General features: G+C 38.6%; 5 protein-coding genes across 22 annotated transcripts in view; 2 read left to right on the forward strand and 3 right to left on the reverse strand.

Annotated features, from left to right (window-relative positions):
- Positions 1–171: 171 nt before the first annotated feature.
- Uqcr-c2 (Ubiquinol-cytochrome c reductase core protein 2) lies at positions 172–2,615 on the forward strand. The gene is made up of 7 exons (XM_072013758.1): positions 172–330; positions 726–862; positions 940–1,131; positions 1,211–1,427; positions 1,510–1,941; positions 2,009–2,230; positions 2,333–2,615. Exons 1-7 carry the CDS (start codon positions 286–288, stop codon positions 2,417–2,419), a joined length of 1,332 nt encoding a protein of 443 aa, XP_071869859.1. The 5' UTR covers positions 172–285; the 3' UTR covers positions 2,420–2,615.
- LOC139992661 (nucleolar protein 11) lies at positions 2,585–5,169 on the reverse strand. Its single transcript, XM_072013755.1, has 4 exons — positions 4,756–5,169; positions 4,142–4,673; positions 3,034–4,064; positions 2,585–2,931 (listed from the first exon to the last, which is right to left on the reverse strand). Exons 1-4 carry the CDS (start codon positions 4,885–4,887, stop codon positions 2,803–2,805), a joined length of 1,824 nt encoding a protein of 607 aa, XP_071869856.1. The 5' UTR covers positions 4,888–5,169; the 3' UTR covers positions 2,585–2,802.
- Positions 5,170–5,489: 320 nt separating this feature from the next.
- LOC139992682 (protein APCDD1) lies at positions 5,490–9,064 on the forward strand. Its single transcript, XM_072013796.1, has 5 exons — positions 5,490–5,920; positions 6,291–6,432; positions 6,856–7,087; positions 7,173–7,589; positions 7,766–9,064. The coding sequence occupies exons 1-5, from the start codon at positions 5,878–5,880 to the stop codon at positions 8,732–8,734; spliced, it is 1,803 nt and encodes a 600-aa protein (XP_071869897.1). The 5' UTR covers positions 5,490–5,877; the 3' UTR covers positions 8,735–9,064.
- A 5-nt stretch (positions 9,065–9,069) lies between these two features.
- Positions 9,070–10,077, reverse strand: LOC139992680 (large ribosomal subunit protein eL34). The gene is made up of 3 exons (XM_072013794.1): positions 9,833–10,077; positions 9,286–9,483; positions 9,070–9,208 (listed from the first exon to the last, which is right to left on the reverse strand). The coding sequence occupies exons 1-3, from the start codon at positions 9,895–9,897 to the stop codon at positions 9,115–9,117; spliced, it is 357 nt and encodes a 118-aa protein (XP_071869895.1). The 5' UTR covers positions 9,898–10,077; the 3' UTR covers positions 9,070–9,114.
- A 2,364-nt stretch (positions 10,078–12,441) lies between these two features.
- The window catches only part of Eph (Eph receptor tyrosine kinase), a 94,641-nt gene continuing 83,582 nt past the window's right edge, over positions 12,442–23,500 (reverse strand). For 14 of the 18 annotated variants that reach the window (XM_072013739.1, XM_072013734.1, XM_072013725.1 and 11 more), the window contains 2 exons: positions 19,008–19,082; positions 12,442–17,227 (listed from right to left, as the gene is read on the reverse strand). In XM_072013739.1, the coding sequence (XP_071869840.1) occupies positions 16,963–17,227; positions 19,008–19,082 (340 nt within the window). In that variant the 3' untranslated portion in view covers positions 12,442–16,962. Of the gene's footprint in view, positions 17,228–19,007; positions 19,083–20,993; positions 21,487–23,500 lie in introns of those variants that run through there. The other 4 variants (XM_072013741.1, XM_072013740.1, XM_072013732.1 and 1 more) reach the window with 2 other exon arrangements.

Consider the following 23,500-nt stretch of genomic DNA (forward strand, 5'->3'; position numbering starts at 1 on the left):
CTTGTATCTATTATCATAATAAGAATAACTATGTAGAAAAGAAGAAAAGTTATAGTATTATTTATTATCCTCATTTGATCATCGTATTTTCATTTAAAATAATTTAAATTGACGCGCATCCCGCGCTCGCTGAACATAGCGACACCGGTTGATATCACAGGAGTTGTTCCCATTTGACGAAACTATATGTAAGCTGGTATATGCTGATTGCGATCTATAGTCTTGTAGTTCAGCAGTGCCATTTCATATTATCCTCTTAAAAAGAGGCTTTCTGGAAAGAAGAAAATGGTTAGCTCAGTTATGCGGTCTTCTTTGCTACGCAATCCTGCGGTAATAATAATTCTCTTTTCTCTATTTATTAATTGTCAATTGACGTCGTTTCTTATTCATTAAAGATCAGTCATTTAGCTGTTATGTAAACGACTTGATACTGTTCTGAATGTCAATTTTTGTCGTATTGGTTACATAGAACAAATTATTAATTAACTATATTAAATAGTTAAAACTATAAAAAAAAACTAAAATCTTCTTTCTGTAATTAAACTTCAATTTTTTTTCCCTCTTATAACTTTTCAATGATCATTTTTACAACAGCCTTCTTTAACTATAAGTACATTTTGAGAATGGTTTACTCTTCTAAAATTTTGAAATCTTCTATTAAAGAAATTTAAAAACATAAAGGTAACTGTTTATTAAGATTAAAAACAAGTTTTATTATGTATTAGGTCAGACATTATGCAGTTGCAGCAACTTCACCAAGTTTTTCTGCAGCAACTCCTGAAATTAAAGTTTTAAACAATAATGTTACTGTTGCTGCTTATGATAACAATTCTCCAATTGCACAGGTGTCCATTGTTTTCAGGTATTTGAAATCTAAACAAATTGTTCATATATCTTAATTGTAATATTTCTTTTGTTATATGAGTATTTAATCTATAGAGCTGGATCAAGAAATGAAACTTACGATACACAAGGTACAGCACATCATTTGCGGATAGCTGCAGGACTAGGTACCTCTGTTTCAAGTGCTTTTGCCATAACAAGGAATATTCAACAGCATGGTGGAAATTTAATAACCATTCTTGATCGTGAAAGTATAGCGTACACATTGCAGATCACTAGAGATAATCTGTAAAGTTTCTTTTATGTTGCTTTGTTATTAGCATTATAATAAACTTTTTACTATATGCCATTTCCTTTTTATCAATAGGGTAGATACTCTTCAGTATCTAGAATGTGCTGCTACTAAGCAGATCTTTAAACCATGGGAAGTACAGGATCAGTTGCCTCGATTAAAATATGAACTTGGTTCTTTATCTGATGCAGCTTTGGTAATTGAATTATTGCATAAAGCAGCTTATCGTAGTGGACTTGGATATTCTCTATTTTCTCCAGAACATCAAGTAGGCAAAATTAATTCGGAAGGTGTAAGTACAATTATCATAAAATAACTTCGACAAATAATGACATATCCTTATTGCTCAAGTATATTTTATTTTTTATTTAAAGCTATTACATTTTGTCAATACTTGGTGTACTGCACCTAGATGCGCAGTTGTTGGCACTGGTGTTTCATTAGCAGAACTTAGCGCTCTGGGATCAAATTTAAGTGTTGGATCAGCAGATAATGCAAATGAACCAACCAAATATTATGCTGGAGAAATTCGTAGAGAAACTGCATCAAGTTTAACTAGTGTAGCAATAGCTGTAGAAGGTGTATCATTGAAAAATGAAAAAGAAGCTTTAGCATGTGCAATACTGCAAAGAGCATCCGGTAGCGGACCGAGAGTTAAGTGGGGATGTAGTTCAAGTTCGTTACAGAAACAACTTTCGAGTATTGCAGGATCAGAGCCATTTGGCTTATCAACCTTTAATGCTAGCTATACTGATTCAGGACTTTTCGGTGTCGTATTATGTTCAACACCCAATGTAGTAGGATCTGTAAGTGGTATAAAATTTTATAATTATAATAAATATTACTTTAATACTAATTTTCATGTTACTATAGTTGACAAAAGAAGCTGCCAAATGGTTGAAATCTTTAAAAGTATCTGAAAGTGAGGTTGCTCGTGGTAAAAATATATTAAAAACTGAAGTTTTGGATGCAGCTGATAATGCACTTTGTTTATTGGAAAGTATGCAACAACAAGCTCTGCTTAAAGGGCAAGTCTCCTCGCCCGTATCAATAGCTAATGCCATTGACAATGTTTCCACATCTGATGTTAAAACTGTGCGTATATCAATAACTAATAATAATTTTTATTTGCAGGCTATAATATGTTCTTCATATTCTTCAATTGTACTCGTTACATTAACAATAAATATTTTCCAGGTGGCTGACAAACTTGTCAAAGGAAAATTATGCATAGCTGCCCTTGGTAATTTGAAAACTGTACCATATCTTGATGAATTAAAATAAACTTAGTAGCTTTTCGTTCGAAGACACAAATGACACGAAATTGATACCAGTTCTTTCCAACATTGTGAAGATTGAGATTAAGATATATGGAAGTTACCAATCCCAATCGGCACAAGATATTTAATATCCATGTGCATTTTGTTTCAGTAACTGTAACTCTGTAGATATGAATAAAAATAAAAATTGTTTATTTCCAGTTTTACTTTTTATATGCTTTAACGGTGTATGTGCTATTGAATTTGTCATTTATATATACATATTTATATATAAAAATATTTTACAATTTCATTTACATATCAATAATGATAAAAGAAAATATTAATTTATCAGTGTTAAAAATATTTGCATATGTACGCGTAAATTATAAATAGAAACTTTGTATTTTAATAGAGTTTTATTTCTTCTATCGTATAAAACTTGTTACGATTTTTTTGTAATGATTTCGATGACTTGCCACTAATCGTTCTTTTTATAATGGGCCTCACATTTTCCATATCTTTGAATACTTTTAACTGCAAAGAAATTTTGAAAATGAATTAGTGAAGATCAACAAAGAAGACAAAATACTTATTGAACAATTATTAAAGCAATTACACTATTTTGTGTGAACTTACATGGTCGTCTAAAACATCACTAAGTTTATTAAGTAGCACTGAAACTTCTGGGTCTCGTGATAACACGTAATGTTGATAATGAGACTCTAACAAAAGACTAGACCATTCATATAATTGTTTGTCGGTTGGTTGCTGTATAACATCATGACAAAAATCTTGAGCGTCCAATTTTTGTATTAAATATTGCAATAATCGAAGTATTTCGTCAAAATTTAAACCGCTCCTAAGATAAGACGACAAAGAAATGTCGGAATAAGCGAGACTAAAAATTCTATCAAGAAAATCATTCCTTGAATGTCGGTTTCTGACAGTTGAGAAATCGTCGGTTGTACCATTTTGTAAAGGTAAAAACGTTTCATCAGGATTTCTTAACGAAAATATTAAGAGGTCTATTAGTAACTTTTCTGGTAAATCTTTTAAATTATTCAAACACCATATAATTGCTTCAACATTTTTCGACTCGATTAACTCCGGGATCAATATTTCTTGTATCGCGGCATCGCTTAATCCTTCATGTATATAAGACGATATTTGTTTAGAAAGCTTTTTTGGAAGCTTTTGCATTGGTTGTTTAATAATAGTTGATCCGTTCTTTTCCCATTGTGCTACTGTTGATTCTTGTATTACAACAATCTCATTATTATCTGTATTCTCATCATCGTTTCTGAAATGCAAAGATGATCCAAGCAAAGTTGCTATTTTTTGAGGAGCAAGATGATAAGGAGCAATTGCTAAATGTCTATTAGCAGCAAGCAACAATTTGTCCTCGATTTTCCACAACTTTGCATCTTTTGTATACAATTTTAGTTTTTGAGCAGCTTGTATTAGTTTAAATTGTACATTATAAATCATTAACACAGCCCCCTCTTCAGAAACATCAGCCCCATAAACTGCCACAGTTGCCTCATTTAGAGATGTCATAACTACTGGATGTTTGGTATTAATATTATTGATAATACCAATTAATGTACTTAAAGCAGCTTCGTTGTTTGTTTCAATTAAAGGGTGACTATACAATCTACCATGCGACCCTGAAAGCAGAAAATGAATATAAAATATGCATAATTTTAAAAGGGATTAAAGATCTAAAAACAACATTTACACTTACACAATGTTAGAAGACAAGCTTTATTTTTAGCTTGCAATACTGCATGACCAACTAACTCTTCTGACCTTCGCTTCAATTCCAATCTTTTGACACAATTTGTTTCTTCAGAATAGGTATCATTGTTAAGTTTAACTATAACACAGTTGTAAGTTCCTTCAATTTCAGTTAACATACACAAACTTATTTTATCACCAGTACGGATCAAATAACAATCTAAAATTTTTTCATTGACGTTTAATAACCCTTCTTTGGACCAAGATTTTCTGTTTCGTATAGCTGTTTCTAGTGAAGCACTAGCTCCGTCCTTGCGTACCAATACAGGTGGACAGTCTTCACATGTAAGAATGGTATGCAAAGCAGACTGAAATTTAAAGCCTTTGATGCTATTTAAATCTGTTTCTTCGGCAGTCCAAAGACGTATTTTTTTTTCGTTAAATACCGCAGCATACTGACATGTAGTTTCATCATAAATAACTTGCGTCGTTAATCGATCTTTACTGGTCCAACTACTCAATTGTTTTAAATCCTGTAGCTGTAAAACGCACTATATCACTTATAGATAACAGAAAACATTGATTGTAATATAAACAAATGTTATTAATATAATAATTTACCTTATATCGGATTACAATATTTCTCCCTAATGTTACGATTGCACATCCGCTTTCTGAATCTCTTTCAACACCTAACAAATTTTGTTGATCGATAAGCGGACATAGCGTATAATATGAGAAAAGTTTTGCCATCTCGAACGTATTAAAACAATATTTTTTTGATCACGTGCTCGAAGGCTCAAAACGAAATGGCACACATTTCACTTGTAATCAACGTTTGGTTTTGATGTTTCGACATCTTCATTAATGACACTGAATATATTTTTCAATAATCTCAATTTTTAATTTTATATTAAAATATTTTCATTCGGTCCACATTGAATGATAAAATAATAGAATTCAATTGTTATTATAAAAATAAGTTGTGAAATCCAAATAGGTTAGTTTGTTCCGCCATCTCTAGCAAGCAAACTACAACGCCCCCGTATTCTGAAACACGTACTATGTTCAGTTCTTAATTTAAAAAATAATGATTCATATGAATTACTTATATCGTTTTTAATTCTTTCAATAAAGTAATTAGGTAGAAGATTCCTAAAACATATTTGCAAGATACATTGGAATTTTATTAAATCCTATCTTTTTTAAATAAAGTTTAATCAGCGTGACTAATTATCAACTATCGTTAATATTATTTTGAAAACTGGATATAGAAAAGGATAAATATACTACAGAGAAATCTTTTTTTTTTTTTAAATACTATCATAGGCAGAGAAATATTTGATAATTAAGAATCTTATCAGTGCCACTCGAATTAAACTCGACCAATTTAAATTCAATTTTTCTTTCAAAAGGTAAATGCAAATTAAATGCTTAACATTGTAGATAGTAGATACATCTACCACTTATGTCCACTACTCAGTTGGACGAAGAAGGTCGGGAAGGGATAAAGCTATATATATTGAGGGTGACTTGAACAATACTTGAGTTTGCCCAGATCATTCAGAAGGAGTTTTAAGATAACAAAGTAACTTTTTAGTAGATCAGTATAATTTTTAAAATAAGAGTATAATTTATTCATATTTTTGTCTAGGTTGGTGTAAAAAAATTTCCATCTCAGCAAAATTTATTTTCGCTGATAAATAAAATATCTTATCCTGTAAACTTTCGCTGTGATCAAGAATGCAACCGTTGATCACTGTTCCTTTTTTATGCCTGTTTATAGGTAAGTTAATTGAAGCATATTTCATAGATCGTGTTATTTCAACGATTAATTTTATCATTTATCATAACGAGATCATCTCTTATATTGAGATCTTTTTTTAAAATTTACTTAACATTCTTCCACTTCTGATTGATACGCGTACCTTGGGCAGCTGCATAACATCACGAAGTTCATCGTATCTCACTGTCGATCCGATTGGAATACAAATGGAAAAGACAGAAAAAGACGGGTGTGGAAACTTAAATGCGGCAGAACATAAAATTTTATCGTCTCCTTCACTTTTTCTTTGTGACGAGATTATAACTTCGTCAGGATCGTTAAAAGCTTTGAAATCATTTCATCTTTTGCTTTACGTTCTCTTTATTCTTAGGGTTCGATTATACAGTTTCTCTAGAATCCGAAACGGAGGATGATAATTGCGAAATGATGATGAAAAAAATTGATTCTGATGACAAAGCAGCTGTTACCGATAATACACCATCTAGACTGCATTCGACGTGGATATCCCACGAGTAAATATTTCTATAATACTTTTTGCCCTTTCGAAATTAATGGGATAAAAAAGTTAGCATTACGATAACTTTTAAAATGGTTGCGCATATTATAATATTTCGTATATTTTAATTTATCATATACGTTTTGTGCATTTCTATATTTTTAAATTCCTCATAAACACATTAACACCCATAATCTAATTGTAATTTCTTTAACATTATTGAGATCTGTCAGAACGTAGCATTTTATTGCAAATGGAACTGTATATCTAATTTTAAAAATTAAATTAAATTTAATTATTTGGAATTTGAACGTTTTGTAGTTCATATTATTATATTCATTATTTCATAAAATATTCATCTAGAAAGGGATAAACTTAGCTGCATCTTGAATTTATTACGAATGTTTTCGACATCAAATTACCATTATTGTTTCTTCAGATGTGAAATACGAGCTGGTCCAAAATATATCATAAGGAAATATAATTTTTTTAAGAACGACTCGTTTCTTCTATTACAATATCATTACGACGAAGAGTCATGCAGCATCGCAACGTATACTGTCGTAGCACGCGGTTCCGTTAAAATTTTATCCCCATCTATCGCAATTCCTGGTGCTACGGAAACTAGCGTACAATTGGATTCGGTTTACTTGATACCACTTAATAGACAGGTAGGTAGATGAACTGTTCTTACGATGTTGCAGAATGCAAGATCATTGTGACACAGAGTTTTTATACTTTAAATTAAATTATCAGGTTGCTCATAAATTTGGACGTATCATGAACGCAAGTTGCGGCGGTACCGAAACAAAGTGGCGTCCTTATCTAGCGCAGCTCATTTACGAACGATCCATGAATTTTTCATCATCACCCACAGACTTAAATATGTACGATTTGAATTATAATTCTCTTCAAAGTCGTTTATTACGACCGAAAAAACAGCATACGATGAATTGTTTGGAATCCTTCGAAATCGATTTCTCGGAATTAAATGTACTCCGAGTTGAAATAAAAAGACCTAATATTGTTACGAAGAGTGAAGCGATCGGTGAAAGTAAGATGCGTGAAAGGATTGAACTATTACTTGGTGGACTTGCTCGAAATGCCCGTTCTCAGAAAACGCAACAAAAGCCGAAACGTTTGCAATCTACATCCTTGCTACGCGCCGATACGGCAAGTATGCTTTATCGATAGACAAGGAACGGCATAAAGCAGTTCTCTTGTGTTCTTAGCTTCCGTTCCTTTAATCGAATTTATAAAAATATGAATTTTACACAGATATCCACAGTTTACTTATCGATAACGCAATTTATATAATAACTTTAATCAGAATGTTTTCAATATTGCAGGCTACTGACTGTCCGATTTGTGGAAGTGTATATCGCGCCACCGAGTACAGTCCACCTTTATTTCATCAAGCACCACCACTTCCAGCAGTGATCGGCGGTCTTTGGTTAAGCGTTAGATGTGAAAGCATCGATGGAGGATTTTGGTCCAAGAGATTCTTTCGGATTTATTCCGATAATAGCAGGTGGTTCGCGCGTTGGAATTATTATGGTGATTCTGCGTGTTCCAATTCGTTGTATTCGATTAACGCGGCTGGAACTTATGTTCAACGTGCTGTTCGACAAAGACGAGACGTTAAAAATTCAAACATAAAGACACTCAATACGGAAGATTTGGAAAGAATTCAGAAAAATCTAAAGTTGAACGTTTATCGTCATTTGTTCCAAGATACAGAAGAATTGAACATATTGGAATCAAAACGAAGGCAAAAGATGAAGATTCAGAAACAGGAATCCGCTGTTAACGCTTTTGAGATGCAGAAAGATAACACCTTACCTTCTGGAACGACTGAATTAGAATTACGAATTCTCGAAAGTTTATTAATACCTCTTAGCAATATGGTATCGACCAGTTGCGAAGGTACTACGAAAGAACGTAAACGTATAAGAAACGAAGCGGGTATATGGTCAAAAAATTGCATGTTCCGAACGGGTTTTGAAGCTCCTGCAACTTTGAAATTCAAAGCAAGAATTGGTCTCGATTGGAGAGGGGATTACACTCTGCTTTTAGCATCATGGAAGGATGATCTTTGGGAAGCTCCTCTTCGTCAGTGTTCCGAACTACCTTCGCGAAATCATTTTCGAGAATCCAGGCCCTCGCCTCTTTTTCGAAGAGGAAATAGGTACAACCGATTCAGTCGATATACGAGGAACTGGTTTCTTTCTTCATTTGCTGTGTGTCTTTCAACAAGTTCCTTGCTCATACACTCCACAGTTTTACTTCTTTTATATCGGTTACATTTCGTTTACTGATGATAAAATTCAAATTATTTTCTTCCAAAGATCTTTAATCGTAAGAATAGAAAATAGAACAGGGTATATTTCGTAATTAAGAAAAAGATTGTGTATAAGTAATATGTAGACGAATGGTGAAACGAGTAATGGCAATATATTGTATACTTTTATGCTTTAAATTTTCAACGAATTTTAAAACATTTGATATTGACAGTTGATAGTCTCGATCGATGATAGATTCTTCAAACTGTAATGTTTTACAACTACATAAATGTACATGTATCAATATATTGTAAACAAAAGAAAAGAAAAAAGCACAGATGTGAAGTAACTATTATGGTTATAAGACCACATTGTTCTTTTAAATATATTTTATTTAATTATTAAAAAGAAAACGATTATTTTTCTGCTTTCTTCAATTTTGCAAATGCATGTGTTTTCATCACCTTTATGACAATCTTCTGTTCTTCAATAAGGAAAGCACGAACGATTCTACAAACAAAGGTCAAGAAGAATAATGAAACTTTTTAAATAGTTATCTCACATAAATAAAGGAAATCAAATTATACCTTTCTTTGACGCATTTGTGACAAAGAACACCACCATATACACGTTTGACAGTCTTTTTTCGTCTGCACATTCGTGACCTTTCCATAGGTCTGGCTGGTTGAATACCCCTCAATTTGTCTTTGCATTGACCACATCTTGGAATCTTCTTGGGTTTCTTAAGATATTGATATACTAATTTTCCTCCAGGAGTACGCACACTGTAAATTTATAATACTGTCACTATTTCTTAGACACAATACGATAGTGAAATACTATCTATTTGTTGCGTAGTAAAATATTTTGTTTTTAATGAATTGATTAAAGTAGCATATAATTAAAGGAAAATGTTATTTTATATTCGATGAAAACACAATTATGTGACTTTAAATAGGGGACATGTGAATTTCACGTGTAAAAGTAAACCAAAACATAACCTTAAATGATCAAATGTTTATATTTTTAAAAGTTCTATCGGAAACATTTTACACCGTAAATATAATATAATAATTAATGTATAATTTAATGTAATAATATTCTAGTTATATTTTAAAGAAAGCAGATACTTACACGCGTCTCCTGTTACTCTTTGTATTGTATGACAATCGACGTCGGTAGGTTAGTCGCTGTACCATTTTTCTTCTGAAATATATATTCGTTTCTTAGCAAGAAGATTCGTTCATATGATAATAAATCATATCGTTAAAGGGTATCGAATTCAGAGCAATTGTAAAAACAACTTCATTTTCAAGGATTAATTTAGATATTATTGATATTAAAGTAAAATATAAAATTCGAACGAACCTTTCGTAGATCCAAGCGGAAGAGGAAACGACAGTATCGGGCAATTTTATTGTACCCAAGCGTAATCTCGAACCTTAAAATAGTACTGCCCTCTAGCGATAAATAAGTAGAAATATTTCGCCATAAACGAAAAACATATCAGAGAAACATTAGATCAAGGGATGTTTTTTTACTGTATTCAAATTTAGTATGCACGGTGCAAAAGGCAAGACACACCGAGAACGTTTTTATACCAAGCAGATTTTAACAGACCTTCGTCTAAAATTAAAATCAGAACAAAAGAATTAAACAGATATGCGAGTACCAAATATAGATAATAATATTTAACACGAAGGCATTACGCTAGATAAATCTTAAGTTAGAAAGTAGAGTCATAAGGTGGGACAAACATTTACACAGAAATTACAACTCGTAAACATTGGACGTATTATTTCTCCGTTATAGGTTAAGCTATACATGTATAATTAACGCACTTTGTAAAATGAAGACTCTAAACGTTCCCGTTCGATCGCTAAAGTTAAGCAATGCTAAACACTTGGTTGGCTTCTTTTTATTTATTTTATATCGCAAATAACGTTGGATATATGTATTTTTTGCTTCATGAATATATCTTTAAATAAATATTACACATTTATTTTATTATTATATATATTACATATTGCACATTTTTATTATATATCATACATTTTTAAATAGATATTAAGTACAAGTTACAAGATAATTATCATTGTAATTTAGAACGAAAAAGGTGGAACCAACTGCTACTGTTATCTTTGTCGCACGCGCACTAACGTGCTCCTTGTCTAACACAACGTTTCTGCTCCACCGCAAAACTATTTGAGAATATTCCACGGCGTTTACATTTTATCCTACTTCCAGGACTGCACCAGTTTCTCCCAAAAAAAGAATAATTATCCAAAATTCGATGGATTAGAAGGAGACGTTTGTCTGTCCTTGTTCCACAGTAATGCGGTCCTTGCTTACGACTAGGGTTGTCATTTATCGGATCTGGTTGGAACTGCGAGAAGGTAACAAGAGCATACTGTTAGACAAGGAGCGCACCACTGTGCGATAAGTACAGAGGTACATCTCCTAATCTGTCGAACGATCGTTAATTATTCGACGACTTTAAAAGTACACGAATATTTCTCGGATAGGTAGCAATTAGCGAACATTAGCCGGATTAGTGGGAGATGTCTGTCTTTGTCACGCAATATCGCACTCCTTGTCTATGGACAAGCCACGTGCTGCCATCTGCGCGGTGAAGCTGGAACACGAAGTTGGAGTGTGCCGGGATAGATGGCGATACTAGTTTGTTCGACATCGCGCTTCTTGTCCACGGACAAGCCACGTGCTGTCATCTGCGCGGTGAAGCTGGAACACGAAGTTGGAGCGTGCCGGGATAGATGGCAATTCTAGTTTGTTCGCGGACAAGCAAAGCGACATCGCGCTTCTTGTCTACGGACAAGCCACGTGCTGCCATCTGCGTGATGAAGCTGGAACACGAAGTTGGAGCGTACCGGGAGAGATGGCAGTCCTAGTTTGTTCGCAGACAAGGAGAGCTATATTGTGCGACAAGGACAAACGTATATTTCCTTCTAATTTCACGAATATTCGTTAATTACTCTTTTTCCGGGTAAAATTAACGAACTTTGGGAATCGTATGACAAATCGCGAACCTCTAACGAGATTCGCACACAGCTCTGGAGCGGAGTTTCCATTTAATCGATTAGTTATCGACGATTATCCTAACAAATGCAGTGGTTGCCTCGTGGTACGTATCTGCGATTTTTTGGAAATATCTAACTTTTGCGTGACTGATTTACTCTCCAAGGAATTGTGAAAGCTTCCTCGGATCCTGTTCGAAGCTCTTTATGCACGAAAGTTTGTAAATTACACGAAAGTTGGTGGATAACGGAGGCGCGCTCCTTGTCTCTCACACGGCATAAGTCTGTCCTTGTCGCACAGTGGCGCGCTCCTTGTCTAACTGAAGGCGAGATACCTTCTCGCACGTTCTATGTTCCTGTTACTTTTTCGCGATTTTAACCGAGTCCGATAGATGACGGTATATTCCACTGGTCGTAGACGAGGAACGCGATATTGCGCGACAAGGACAGATACACGTTCCCTTCTTACGCCAAAGTCCCGTCGAATTGGACGATTTAATCGCTCCTTTTTTAGGCTAATTTCGTACAGCTTTAGAATCGATCGATAAAGAGTGGGAATTCTACGCACTTTTCTATCTATTTGAGTTTCTCACGGTTGCGTAAAATTCCATAGCCTTAACTTTTAACGGTCGCTGAGTTAAATTAAAGGAAATTGGATAATATGTAAATGAACGGAGAAGCAAGGGGTTGGATAAGAACGACTGGTGATTGTTTTACATCGTATAAGGTATATTATTTATTATATCTTATTTACATTCAACATCGTCTTGACAACACCATAGGAAAAATGTTTTTAGACACGTTCCAAAATTTGTCGACATTAACTCTCTTATTGCATCTGTCGCGCTTTGTCGCTTCTTCTGTTTTATACAATGAATCGAGGACACACGATGGTGATTCGCTGAACCAATTATCGTAAAAACTCAGTTCGATGAGTATACATAAATTATGATGCGTGTACATGATAGTAGATGAGCTATTTATAATATATACGGGACGGTACCTGTGTGCTTTGTCTTCTCGCGAATTTAATATATGTTTTCTTCTTTCTTTATTTTATCTTTTTTTTTTTTTTTCTTTTTGTTTGCTTTTCGTTTCCGAAGCAGGTACTTTGACAAAGTTCGCTGTTAAACAGACTGTTAAAAAGGCAAAAGAAAAAAGAAAAAAAAGGAGGGAAACAAATTGAAGAGAGAATTAAAGAACGTGCGCGCACGTAGATCGCTTAAGAAACGCTTAACTAATCGATAACATAACTGCTTAGAGACTCGACGATCGTATCTAACGATGGATGCTGTATTTCGCTTTTTTTTTTCTTTTATCCTTTCGTCTCTTTTTATACGGCGGTCAGAGTTTTTCGAAAACAGCGAAGTAAGGAAATAATGATTTCTTTTTTCTTCTCTTATCTCTTAGCTCTCTCTTTCGTCCCCTTTCGTACGATTCTAGTAAAGGTAAATAGATAACCTACCACGGTTAGAACGTCCTTCTTTTTTTTTTTTTTTTTTTTTTTTTTTTTTAATTTAGTCTGATCTCTAAACAATAAATAAGGCTTTCTTTGTTTTTAATAAATAGTAGTACAGAAGTGTTAATCGAGTAAAAGTATTTAAGTAAAGGAGCGTCCGAGGAGGATGTGTTCAACGATTTTATCGTTCGTTTGCTCGTCCGTCGCTGCGTTTCCTCGTTGGAAAGAGTAACGATTACTTAAAAGAAAGAAAGAAAGAAAAACAAAAAAACAAAAAAAAAAAAAAAGAAAAAATATCGATACAATCGTAACTAAAAAATAAAGGAAAGAAGGCGAATACAAAGGAAAACGATAGGAGAGGAAACGCAATTGAAGCGTCGTTCGCGTGAATCGAAGTAAATTTTGATTCGGATTACGCAATTATTTTTCCTATCGCTTTTCCTTCTCTCGACGTTTTCGCACCTTGGATTCTCGTCTCTTACAAAATAAGAAGCGCCCTGCGTATTAGAATCGGAGAGTGGAAAATACAGAGAATCAAAGTACGTAAATGACGTGGTTCTCGGAGAAATAGAAGTAGAAGTAGTAGTAGAAGTAGTAGTAGAAGTAGAAGTAGAAGAAGAAGAGGAAATGCGATCGAAAAGACTGGAGAAACAGAGACAGCTGTAGGCAGGTTCGAACGCGAAAGACTCAAGTGAAATGGAAAAGGTCTCTAATAAGATATCTTTTACGCTCTAACTAATTATCTTCTGCTCGTTTCGTGTCTACGATCGTGTAATATCGACAGAGATCTATGAAATCTAAATATTAATTCACTGAAACTATCGACATTCTCAAAACTTCAGGTCGCACTCGCAGGTTCGTCGCTAGACACAAATAGTTACAGCTGAAAGTTTTTAAAATCTTCTTTCTCTCTTTTTTTCCCTCTGGCGGAGTCCCGGCCGAAATTTCCTTCTCGTTCGATCGATTTTTCGTATTTCTAAAAATTCGTTTCAACGCCACGCTGCGTTGCATCGTATCGTTGCGCGCCGTTTCTCCTTCGTCTCTGTCGCGATATCGCGCGATTCGGTTGGGACTCCTCCACCCGACTTTGTCGTTAAAGTCTCACGCTTTACCTTACTTCTCCTTTAACTTTTAATACGAACATTTAGGAAGATAGCGCTATCGATAATTAATATTTTCTGAAATTTTTTAACATTCTCTATATAAAAATCTGCATTTGCGTGTATTCGCTTATTGCTTCTTAATCGTCGCCATTCTCAGTAGCTTCTCGTTCTCTTTCTCTGCTAACGGAGGGTGCGCGTTTCGTCGCGCGACCTACCGCCCTTCGACCGGACCCCCTCCGGCATCCCCGTTCCCATTTTTCCAGCGCAAACGGAACGATCTCGCGTAAGTAAGAATCTCCTAACGGAGAGGCGCGACGCGCACCGATGGATCCACCCAAACCAACGAACCAAGTTATTCCACGTTTTTATTCGCTACGTCGCGTTCCCTTTCGTACCGCCAGCAATTTCGTCCATCGTGGCGTCCATCGGCTCTCTGTTCCCAACTATATATCTCTAGAGTAATTCGTTAAATTAAGAATAGAAATTTGCCGTGGCTCGGCCGACTTGCTCGCGAGCGTTCGCCGGTTTCAACGGGCGTCTGCCAGATCGTCGTCCGTTTGGCAAGCAGTCTTTACGATCGGCGAACCTGCATCTAACAAGATACAGACCATCCATTGTCGTTGGATATCGTCGCACGCTGCGGCACGGACGTTGCGTCTGCGATGCGAAACAATTGGAAACCGCTTGTACAAAGGTAAATCCGCTGCTCGGAGACGGTTCACCGTGCGTGTCCGTTTTCGCGTCGGTGTCGTCGCGAAAACTTCTCCGCATCGATCTCGCGTCCAACGTCTTTCGCTCGTCGTTGCTTCGAAAAAATTTACCCGCCACGCACCTTCTCGCGTTTTCGTCGTCCTTTTTAATCTTTCTTTTAAACTCCTTGATATGTTCTCACGGTGTCGAGGGACACGTTTCGCCGTTTCTTTTCTTTCTCTGCTGCAAAGTTGCACGCTCCCACGATCGTTCCCAACAAATCTGTCCCGCATTACGCACCGTATAATCTATTTCTCTTTTAATAAGTGTATATATATATATATGGGGACCATTTTTCCTCGCAATCGACGATTACGCGCGATAACGTGCGCCTTTTCTTTCCCTTTCGCGCAAAACATTTTCCCTCGTTCACGCACTCTCTCTCTCTCTCTCTCTCACACATACACTTTCATTCTCTCTCGTTCTTGCTCTCTCGCTCTCGCTGTTTTCGCGTTATTGGCACATGGTTCCTGCTTCGTTACTCGTTCCCTGCTTCCCTTTGATCGACAGGTACCTATACAAATCGCGTATAAACGATATACTTATCATATAGGTAACGCGAAGGCAAGAATCCTCCTTTCTTCGAGCTTCGTCGTCGCGTTATTTAACATCTAGACCAATTTCAGTCTCGCGCGATTATCCGTCGCTCCTTCGTATATCTACATGCGTCGCGTGAGCCGCGCGTAAGATGCGTCCGTGCGTTTGTACATCGATCGAAGCTTTATCGATAAGAGCTAGAAAATATTCGCTGCACGGGACGTAAAACGCGGCGCTAGACTCGCAGCGAGGACGCGTTACCCTGCTCGATTTCTCCCTCCTGTAAATGGCTATATCTTAAAAAGTATCGTTAGACCTGTGGAATCTTCGTTTCGGTTTCGGTTTCGTACGACCAATCGTTGTTCGAAAACTTTCGCACGGAGGAACGAAACGAGGGGCAAAAGCTGTGCGGGGCTCGTTGATACTTTAGGCCGTCTATTTGTTCGCGCTATTGGTCTGTACCGTAGAGACATTCGACGGCACGCATCGTGCGAATCGTTGGAGGACCTGTTCACCGTTCGATTCGCGCCACATACGTTAGGAACTCACTGTGAAACGAGAGAGCGACTTTTCGTTGACAGCAAAGAGCGTTTGGACCGAGAAACCGAGAAAGTCTGGCAAGACGGTTCTTGTGACGGTTCGCGTGAGCAACGATTCGGCGCGCTGGACAGTCTCGACGGTGAGCAGGTTGAAAGAGTTCGGCTTCTAGGTAGGATCGACGCCGTCGGCTCGTCGCACGACGTTCTCTAAATTTCATACGGCAGTGATCGTGCAGTGGCAGTTCGGTTGCTTTCGACGCGACGCCACGATCCACGAGTCGGGCAGCGCGCGAGAAAAATTTCCTAGGAAGAGAAAGACAAAGTCGATGGCGGACTCGCTCGTTCGCGATATACGTTTGTCGCGCGTTGATCCCGGTCACGATCGTCTCGTAAAAAATGTGTCGTACGTGGTTCGTTTGTCGAAGAAGATTCGCGCTAGTTTCGTTAAGCTACTACGTTCGACGAGTCGTCGTCGCAGCAGCGAATTTCGTCGTCTTCCATCCGACGTGGCACAGGCGGCAACTCGAACGGATCTCCAGTGCTTTTTCTCCGTTGGAATGTCTGCGATACGCGGTTCCTCGCCGATTCTCCCAAACTGGCGACGGACCTCGGCTCTTTTCGCTCGGCTTCTCCTGTCGCTCGTGATCTTGCGTTCGCGAACGAAGCTTCTCTTCGAAGAAAAACGTCTATCGCCCTGACTAGGATGACGATGCTCCGGACCGTCGTGCCTTCGTACAATTCCGTTCAGAGGGTGATCGACGCGAAAGCTTCTCGAACGAACGATGCGTTTCGTCGATGGTATATGGAATCGAATCCTGCGTCGGTCGCAACGTCGACGCGATTAAACGAGAAAACCTTGCGAAGTGGCCGACATCTGTGCTCTGAGCGCTGTCACGCTGTTCATTATCTTCTTCTGGTGTCCCACCAACGTCACCCCGAGCGCCGTCAGCTCTTGTACGGTAACACGCGCGGCCGCCTCCAAGGTGGTCACTCCGGATCTTTCGAAACTCTCCGCGTACCGTGACATCTTGATGGAAGCCAACCACTCGCTGACCGAGGTCAGCTGCGTCAAGTCCACCGCGTCCGGCGCCAGTGGATTGGTGCCCCTGTCGAAAATTTTCTGTTACACTCGAATCCTTCGTTTTCTGGCATTATTAAGGAATCCAGGGGAACACTATGAGCAACCAAAGACCTGAAATTCGTTCGAGCTTCTACAGGTCGTTGATCGGATCGACTAAGGGCAGAGCGGAAAAACGCAAGCGCTTTAATCTCTGATCGAGTCTAGATCGAAATTAGAAGACGAAGAAACAAATCGATTTCCACTGGATCAGCGTTCTCGATTCCGAAACGATCAGTTTTCATCGGACAAGATCAACGGCTTAAACGATCGAACTAGAGAAACGCTTTCGTCTTTCCACCTTCCGATTGTAAAGAGCAATTTCAAGTCCATTTCGGATTCTATTATCCGGAAATATTTCTAGTAAGGAAGGGTGGTGGTGGTCAGCCGTTTCGATGATCGCCAATTACACATCGGTCGTCGAAACAGCTACGCTCGTAGCCCTAGATCTGTTCACACAAACGGGATCTATGTTATATCGAGTTATATGTACACTAATATCCATCAGTTAGCAACAAAATACATAGACATTTTGATTCTCGTGCTCGCAGAAAGTCATTCTCGCCATTATGACGGAAAAATCGACTTTCTCGTAGAAAATTCACGTTCGCGATACACGGACTTTATCGGACGTACGCAAGAGACATTCTGCGAGCAGAGTTAAAGAAAGAATTCGCAGTTGATAGGTGGTTGGTTAGGGTGAAAGAGCGTGATTCAGAATCGAGTTTCGGGGGTTCGCTACTCGTTTCTAGGAGAAGTTGTTCCATTGGTGTCATTTACTTGATAGATTTTTTACGGGCGGATTTACGGGTAGATACGGTATAAAACGGATGTTAGAAGGGCCGGTAGAATATCTTTATGTACACTTTGACCGAGGCTCGATAAGTTTTCACGACCGTGCCTGTGAAAGGTTCGCTCGATTCGCGTGTCGACCGGCTTACGATACACGCGACGACCAACTATACGAAGCAAGCTCTTGCTGGCACGCCAGAAAAAGTCGATTAAATCACGGTTACGCAGGCGAGATCGTGAAAATTCGAACCTTCGTGGAACCGTTGCTAGCGATTGGTGATCGATGGTGACACGATAGTGAGAGTTGCTAATGACGGTGTTATTACGTTGATGATATACACAAAGTTGAGAGATCAGCTGGACGTATTACGTAGACGTGAATGTGGATAATGGTGCGTATGAAGCAAGCAGTGCGATACGAACTAATAGGATACAAGCAGAGCAAATGCTGTCTACGTGGCAGCAATACTCATGGTGATTCGAACGAAGCAAACGGAGCAAAAAGGCAACGAATCGAATCCGTTGCACGCGCCTACACGCGTACGTATAAGTCGCTCTTATCGTTGGAAGCCGTGTCCAACCAACTCCATAAATTTAAATCCATGGAAGAACGATAATTATCGGTACGTTCCTTTTTAAAACGTACCGTGCAGTTTACAAGTATTTCCGCTATCTTCTTCGGATAAGTAAATTTATCGACGTAAGATTTCTTCTTTCAAACGTTCCATGTTAATTATGTAACTTGTTTGCGTAAACGCGAAATCGATAACTTCGTAAAACGCCGAGTCGATGAATTTGTTCTCCGAGAGATTCGCACGGTAGGTGGTATATATCGTACGTACTCGTCGATCAAGAAACATCTCGGCGAATAACTATTCTTTTTCTTGCCTTGTTGCTCCTCGTTCCCTTCGTACTTTCTTTACTTCTTTTTTTTTTTTTCTTTTTGGGTCGACTGAAAGCTGTTCTTGATTTTTTACCTTTTCCTCAAATGCACGTTGGAGGATGTCGACGAGGCGGGTGGGGGTGGGGGTGGAGCACCCCTTTCCCTGATTCTGACAATTGTTAGCATTTGTTAGTGCGATCGAGGTCACACACTTTGGCGTGTGTTTGCTTGTACGTGTGTTTGGTTTGCCTGTGTGTGTTTATGTGTATCGCGTACGTTTTCTCGTCTCGTCTCTGCCCTGATTTCTCTCGACCGTACACCGTTGTACGTTCGCGCAAGTGTGCGATCGTGTGCTTGCGCGAAGCTCGTTTATCGCGATTGTCAGCGTAAACTCTAAGGTAATTAGCGCGCATCGATTCGATTTCCGCGGGCGTAACGCGTCTAAGCTGATTGTCCATTTTGATTCTCGTCTCGAAAAAGAAAAATCGTTCGCGAATCCGTCGCTTCGAAGGAGCGAAACTTGAACTCTCTTCGTTTGTCGTCGTCCCGTTCTATCTTGTTTCCATTCCATTTTTCCTGTAATGGTGTGTCGCGACGCATTCCGCTATGATCGACCTTTTTGTCCAAAATTTTCGCTATAACGTAGGCGCGACGCGCGTATCGTCGCAAGAATCGATCGTCCCGGCGTGAAAACAACCTGGGATATCGCGTACAATTTCTCGGTACGGTTTTCCTGACTTTTCTTGACTTTCAAGTAGAAAAATACTATTCTAATCTGGTCGAATGATAGCTCGCGTGATTAAATGCTAATAAGTCTTTGCAGTTTCCTCTTTTTGTTGCGGTAAAAGTCGTGACGTTAATAAATACTATATCGATATATATATATATCCGCCTCTTTACGATATATGTATATGTTTACGTATACTCCCGTGAGATATATATATATACATTACGTATATCAAGAATTAGAAAAACATCTGAAAGACTATGACAACGCGTCTCGCGGTTAAAACCATCTCTGCCCGTCCCTAAGCTTTCACAGCTTAAACCCATTCTACGTATATTGCTATTCGTTGCTTCGATTCGTCCTCTATAAATTCTCATTATATCTCTACCAAAAAACTGCAGGGTACATATATATGTATGTATATATGTATATACTCTCATAAAATTTCCCATTTAAATCACTCTAACTAGAACCATAAATATTCTCTATGCGATCTCTACGTGGCAGCTAAGATGGATAAAATTCATCGCGCCTGGCGGTCGCTTCAACATCACATCGATAAAAAACACTTTTCTCTTTATAAATAAGTATACGTATTGTAGATTGCTTTGCTGGCGATAATGAGTGTCGTATAATTCGAAAACCGTGAAAATCTTTCCTCTACGACGACTAATTCGCTACCGTTTTACCTACGTCTAAATAGGCTCGCAACACAATTGACAACCTAAATATTTTATTTACGAGAGCGGTTCCCTAGAGTAGAGAGAAACGCGTGAAAATCATCCTGTCCGCGATTATTCTACTTAAGGAGAAAAGTGTTCCTGCTCATCTTCAACGTTCAGCAAAAACTGCACGAGTGTTTCTTCGGCGAACGTCGACGGACGAAAAAAGCCAATCCGTTGGACCCGGTTGTCGTTCGACAAGCTGGGACGCGTACAACTTCGATCGTCGTTTGCACGGAAAGAAACAAGCAGGTTTTGCTCCGACCCTTCGACAACTTTTTCATTATACGAATTTCGTTTCAGCTTTGGACGAAACGACGATCGCGGAGCTCTGACCCCGAACGAAGAGACGCTGCGAGGAAAAAAACGCTGAAGACGCAAAGACTTTGTCGTTAATCGTTGTTAACCCTCTGACAGGCTGACAGAATAGACGAAGAATTCGCATTCTTGCGTTTCCGTTTTCGTTCTATCGATATTGTATAGAAAAGAATATCGATAAACGTGCTACGCACACCGAAATCTAACACTTTCGTGTTCGCAAAGACTTAAAGGCGTTGATATAAATTTCTAATTGATACGCTAATTTTTAATCAGATATTACAACAGCGTACGAATATCGAAATATTGCTTTACTACACCGTTAAAGGGTTAGATTATTAACAACGTTCAAGTTCAAATGCATCTAGCAACGCTTTCGGCGCGATTCATGGTCGATCGAAGATGTATGGAAATTTAGCAACGAGGCTTACGATTTCTAGACGTTCGCTCGTAAAATCGAAGAAGAGGCAGCAGGAAGAAGCACTTGTCTCTCTTAAAGAGAAAAAATATGATCGATTCTGGTCGATTAACCGAAGTGTGTGAATGGGACCCAGTTGGGATAAGTAAGCGGTGGCTGTTGTGGCAATGCGTGTGTCGCTGCGTGTGTGTGATAGTGTAAGCTACGGCCGGCTCCTGGTGGCATTACTGGAACGGCAATCGTCGACTGGGCTTGATGGGCCTGATGGCCGACTACGTCTACGAACGGACCCGTTGTCGCGGCTGGAATCGCAGCGGTCGCTGCCGCGGCCTGTGCGGCAGCCGCGTGGCTTGTGACATAGTACGGATTGTGTGCAGGTGGCCTCACGCTGTTGTTGTAGTTGTTGAGTTGTAGTTGGTGGTAGATGGTAGTTGTCGCAGTTGCGTTGGGTTGCAGTTCGTAGTCGGGTACCAAAGACACCACAAAACCAAAACCACAAAGAATTAGCCCAGAAAAAAAGGAACGTCGTCGGCAAGAGAAACTGAAATTTTGTTGGATCGAAGGGCAGAGGGATGGAAACGACAGAGATTGATCCATCGATGTCGAAACGAATATGCGTAGTCCTTTCCTTCGGGTAAAGCGTCCTATCTAGAATTTTTTTATTTTCCAAGATACCTTGAAATATTTCAAGCTCCAACCGTTTTCTACCTTTGAAGTAAAGTTACACGACATGGATATGAAAGTGATAAAACTTTAGGACATTTCAACAAAAGGGGAGAGAACAGGATTTCGTCGAACAGTCGATGGATCCAAAGTTCAAACGAGGAAAGGCGACGCAAAGACTTGTTCTATTTCGTTGGAAACTTTCTTCTGGATGTTTAACGACGAAATAGTGGAATTAACGATAATCGATTCGTCTCGGGGTACGACGAGTCAATGGATGATCGAAATGCTTTTCTCCTTTCTTCGATCGAGAGAAAAATTTGGCAATTTTTTCGCGATGTCCGCGCTGTTCTTAAAAACCACAGACACTTTCCTCGTATTCTTCATTAACGATCGTGTGCAACGATAAAGCGGTGCTGGCAAGACGTCCGACTCTCGAGTATCGTTTGATCTCGCCTTTGTTCGCCTTTTTTGTGTTTCGCGGTGGAAATAAGTGGAGGTAAGAGGACGAGGGTTTAAAGGCTCCAGGATTACAGAAACGATAAGCGCTAAAGCGATAAAAGCTCTCTGAAAGCCACCGCAGTACGATGCGCACTTTTCGCCGTTCTCTTGAAACGCGAACGAAAAATTATTCCGCGAAAATGATCGCGCGGAGACTTTCGTCCATAAATTAATTTTCCTCCCAACAAGTAATACGAAACAGAAACGGAAGGTAGGTAGTAGATCTTTTTGCACGTTCCAAAGGAAATTAAGCCGTTTTAATTAAGAGCAGAATTACGTGCGCAAAAGCCGCTTGTTACATGTATATGGTCGCAAACTTTTTCGAACGACATTTTTTTCGCGCGTCGGACATTCAGCTTAACGAGATTACTCGCCGAGATTCATCGAAAATATGTGCTGTAAATAAGAAAAATCCAACAGAAATTTTTGTTTCCCGCGCGTTCTATTTTCTCGCGCTTCGTTGCTCGCGAAATCCTTTCTCGGTGTTTCTCTCTCTTTCAATTTGGCGTCGTTGAATTTCAAAGAGAACGAGATGCGAGGAAGCGGAGGCGCTGTACAAAATCAATTTTGACGACTTTGAGCTACGGGAAATGTACAAAAAAAAATATTAAAAAAAAAAAAAAGAAAAAAAACTAAGAACTATAAGAAAATAACAAAAACGAATAAATAGCTTTGAACGAAAATGTCAGACGTCACGAACTAAAAGGTGCGAAAAAGATCAGTCCAGTACAATATGCCCGTTTCCAGTAATGCCAATCAGGTCGAGGTATTAACGGCGCCTCGAGCATAGACGTGCACAAGAATCTCTCTCTCTCTCTCTCTGTCGAGTAGACACACACACATTCGTGATTATTCCTGGACGGCCAATATTCATCGTTTAGGCGGTAACATCCTATTACGGATGAGCAACAACATCAAAGCCCAGTCTAACAGCGTACGTGAAGAGCGCAGAGCATGTGAGCTTCTTACAGTATTCAGCGATAGAACGGAAAAAACGTTTGGCTGTCGAGAGAAATTAATTTATGGACACGAAGTGTGATTCGCGTAGCATGCGGCATGATTCGTGTTAAGAGATGATGAAAGAACAATTCGGTGGTGCTGGCCCCTGATGCCAAACGCGTTCCCAAGAATATCTAGTATCGCGTTGGATTTAATCATCTCACGGAGCCTACCGAATTGTTCGTACGATGAAAGCAACGACACGACAGGTTTTTTTGCACCGTTCGTACTACGTTAGT

The sequence above is a fragment of the Bombus fervidus genome, chromosome 12, assembly GCF_041682495.2.
Source record: "Bombus fervidus isolate BK054 chromosome 12, iyBomFerv1, whole genome shotgun sequence".
NCBI lineage: Eukaryota > Metazoa > Arthropoda > Insecta > Hymenoptera > Apidae > Bombus > Bombus fervidus.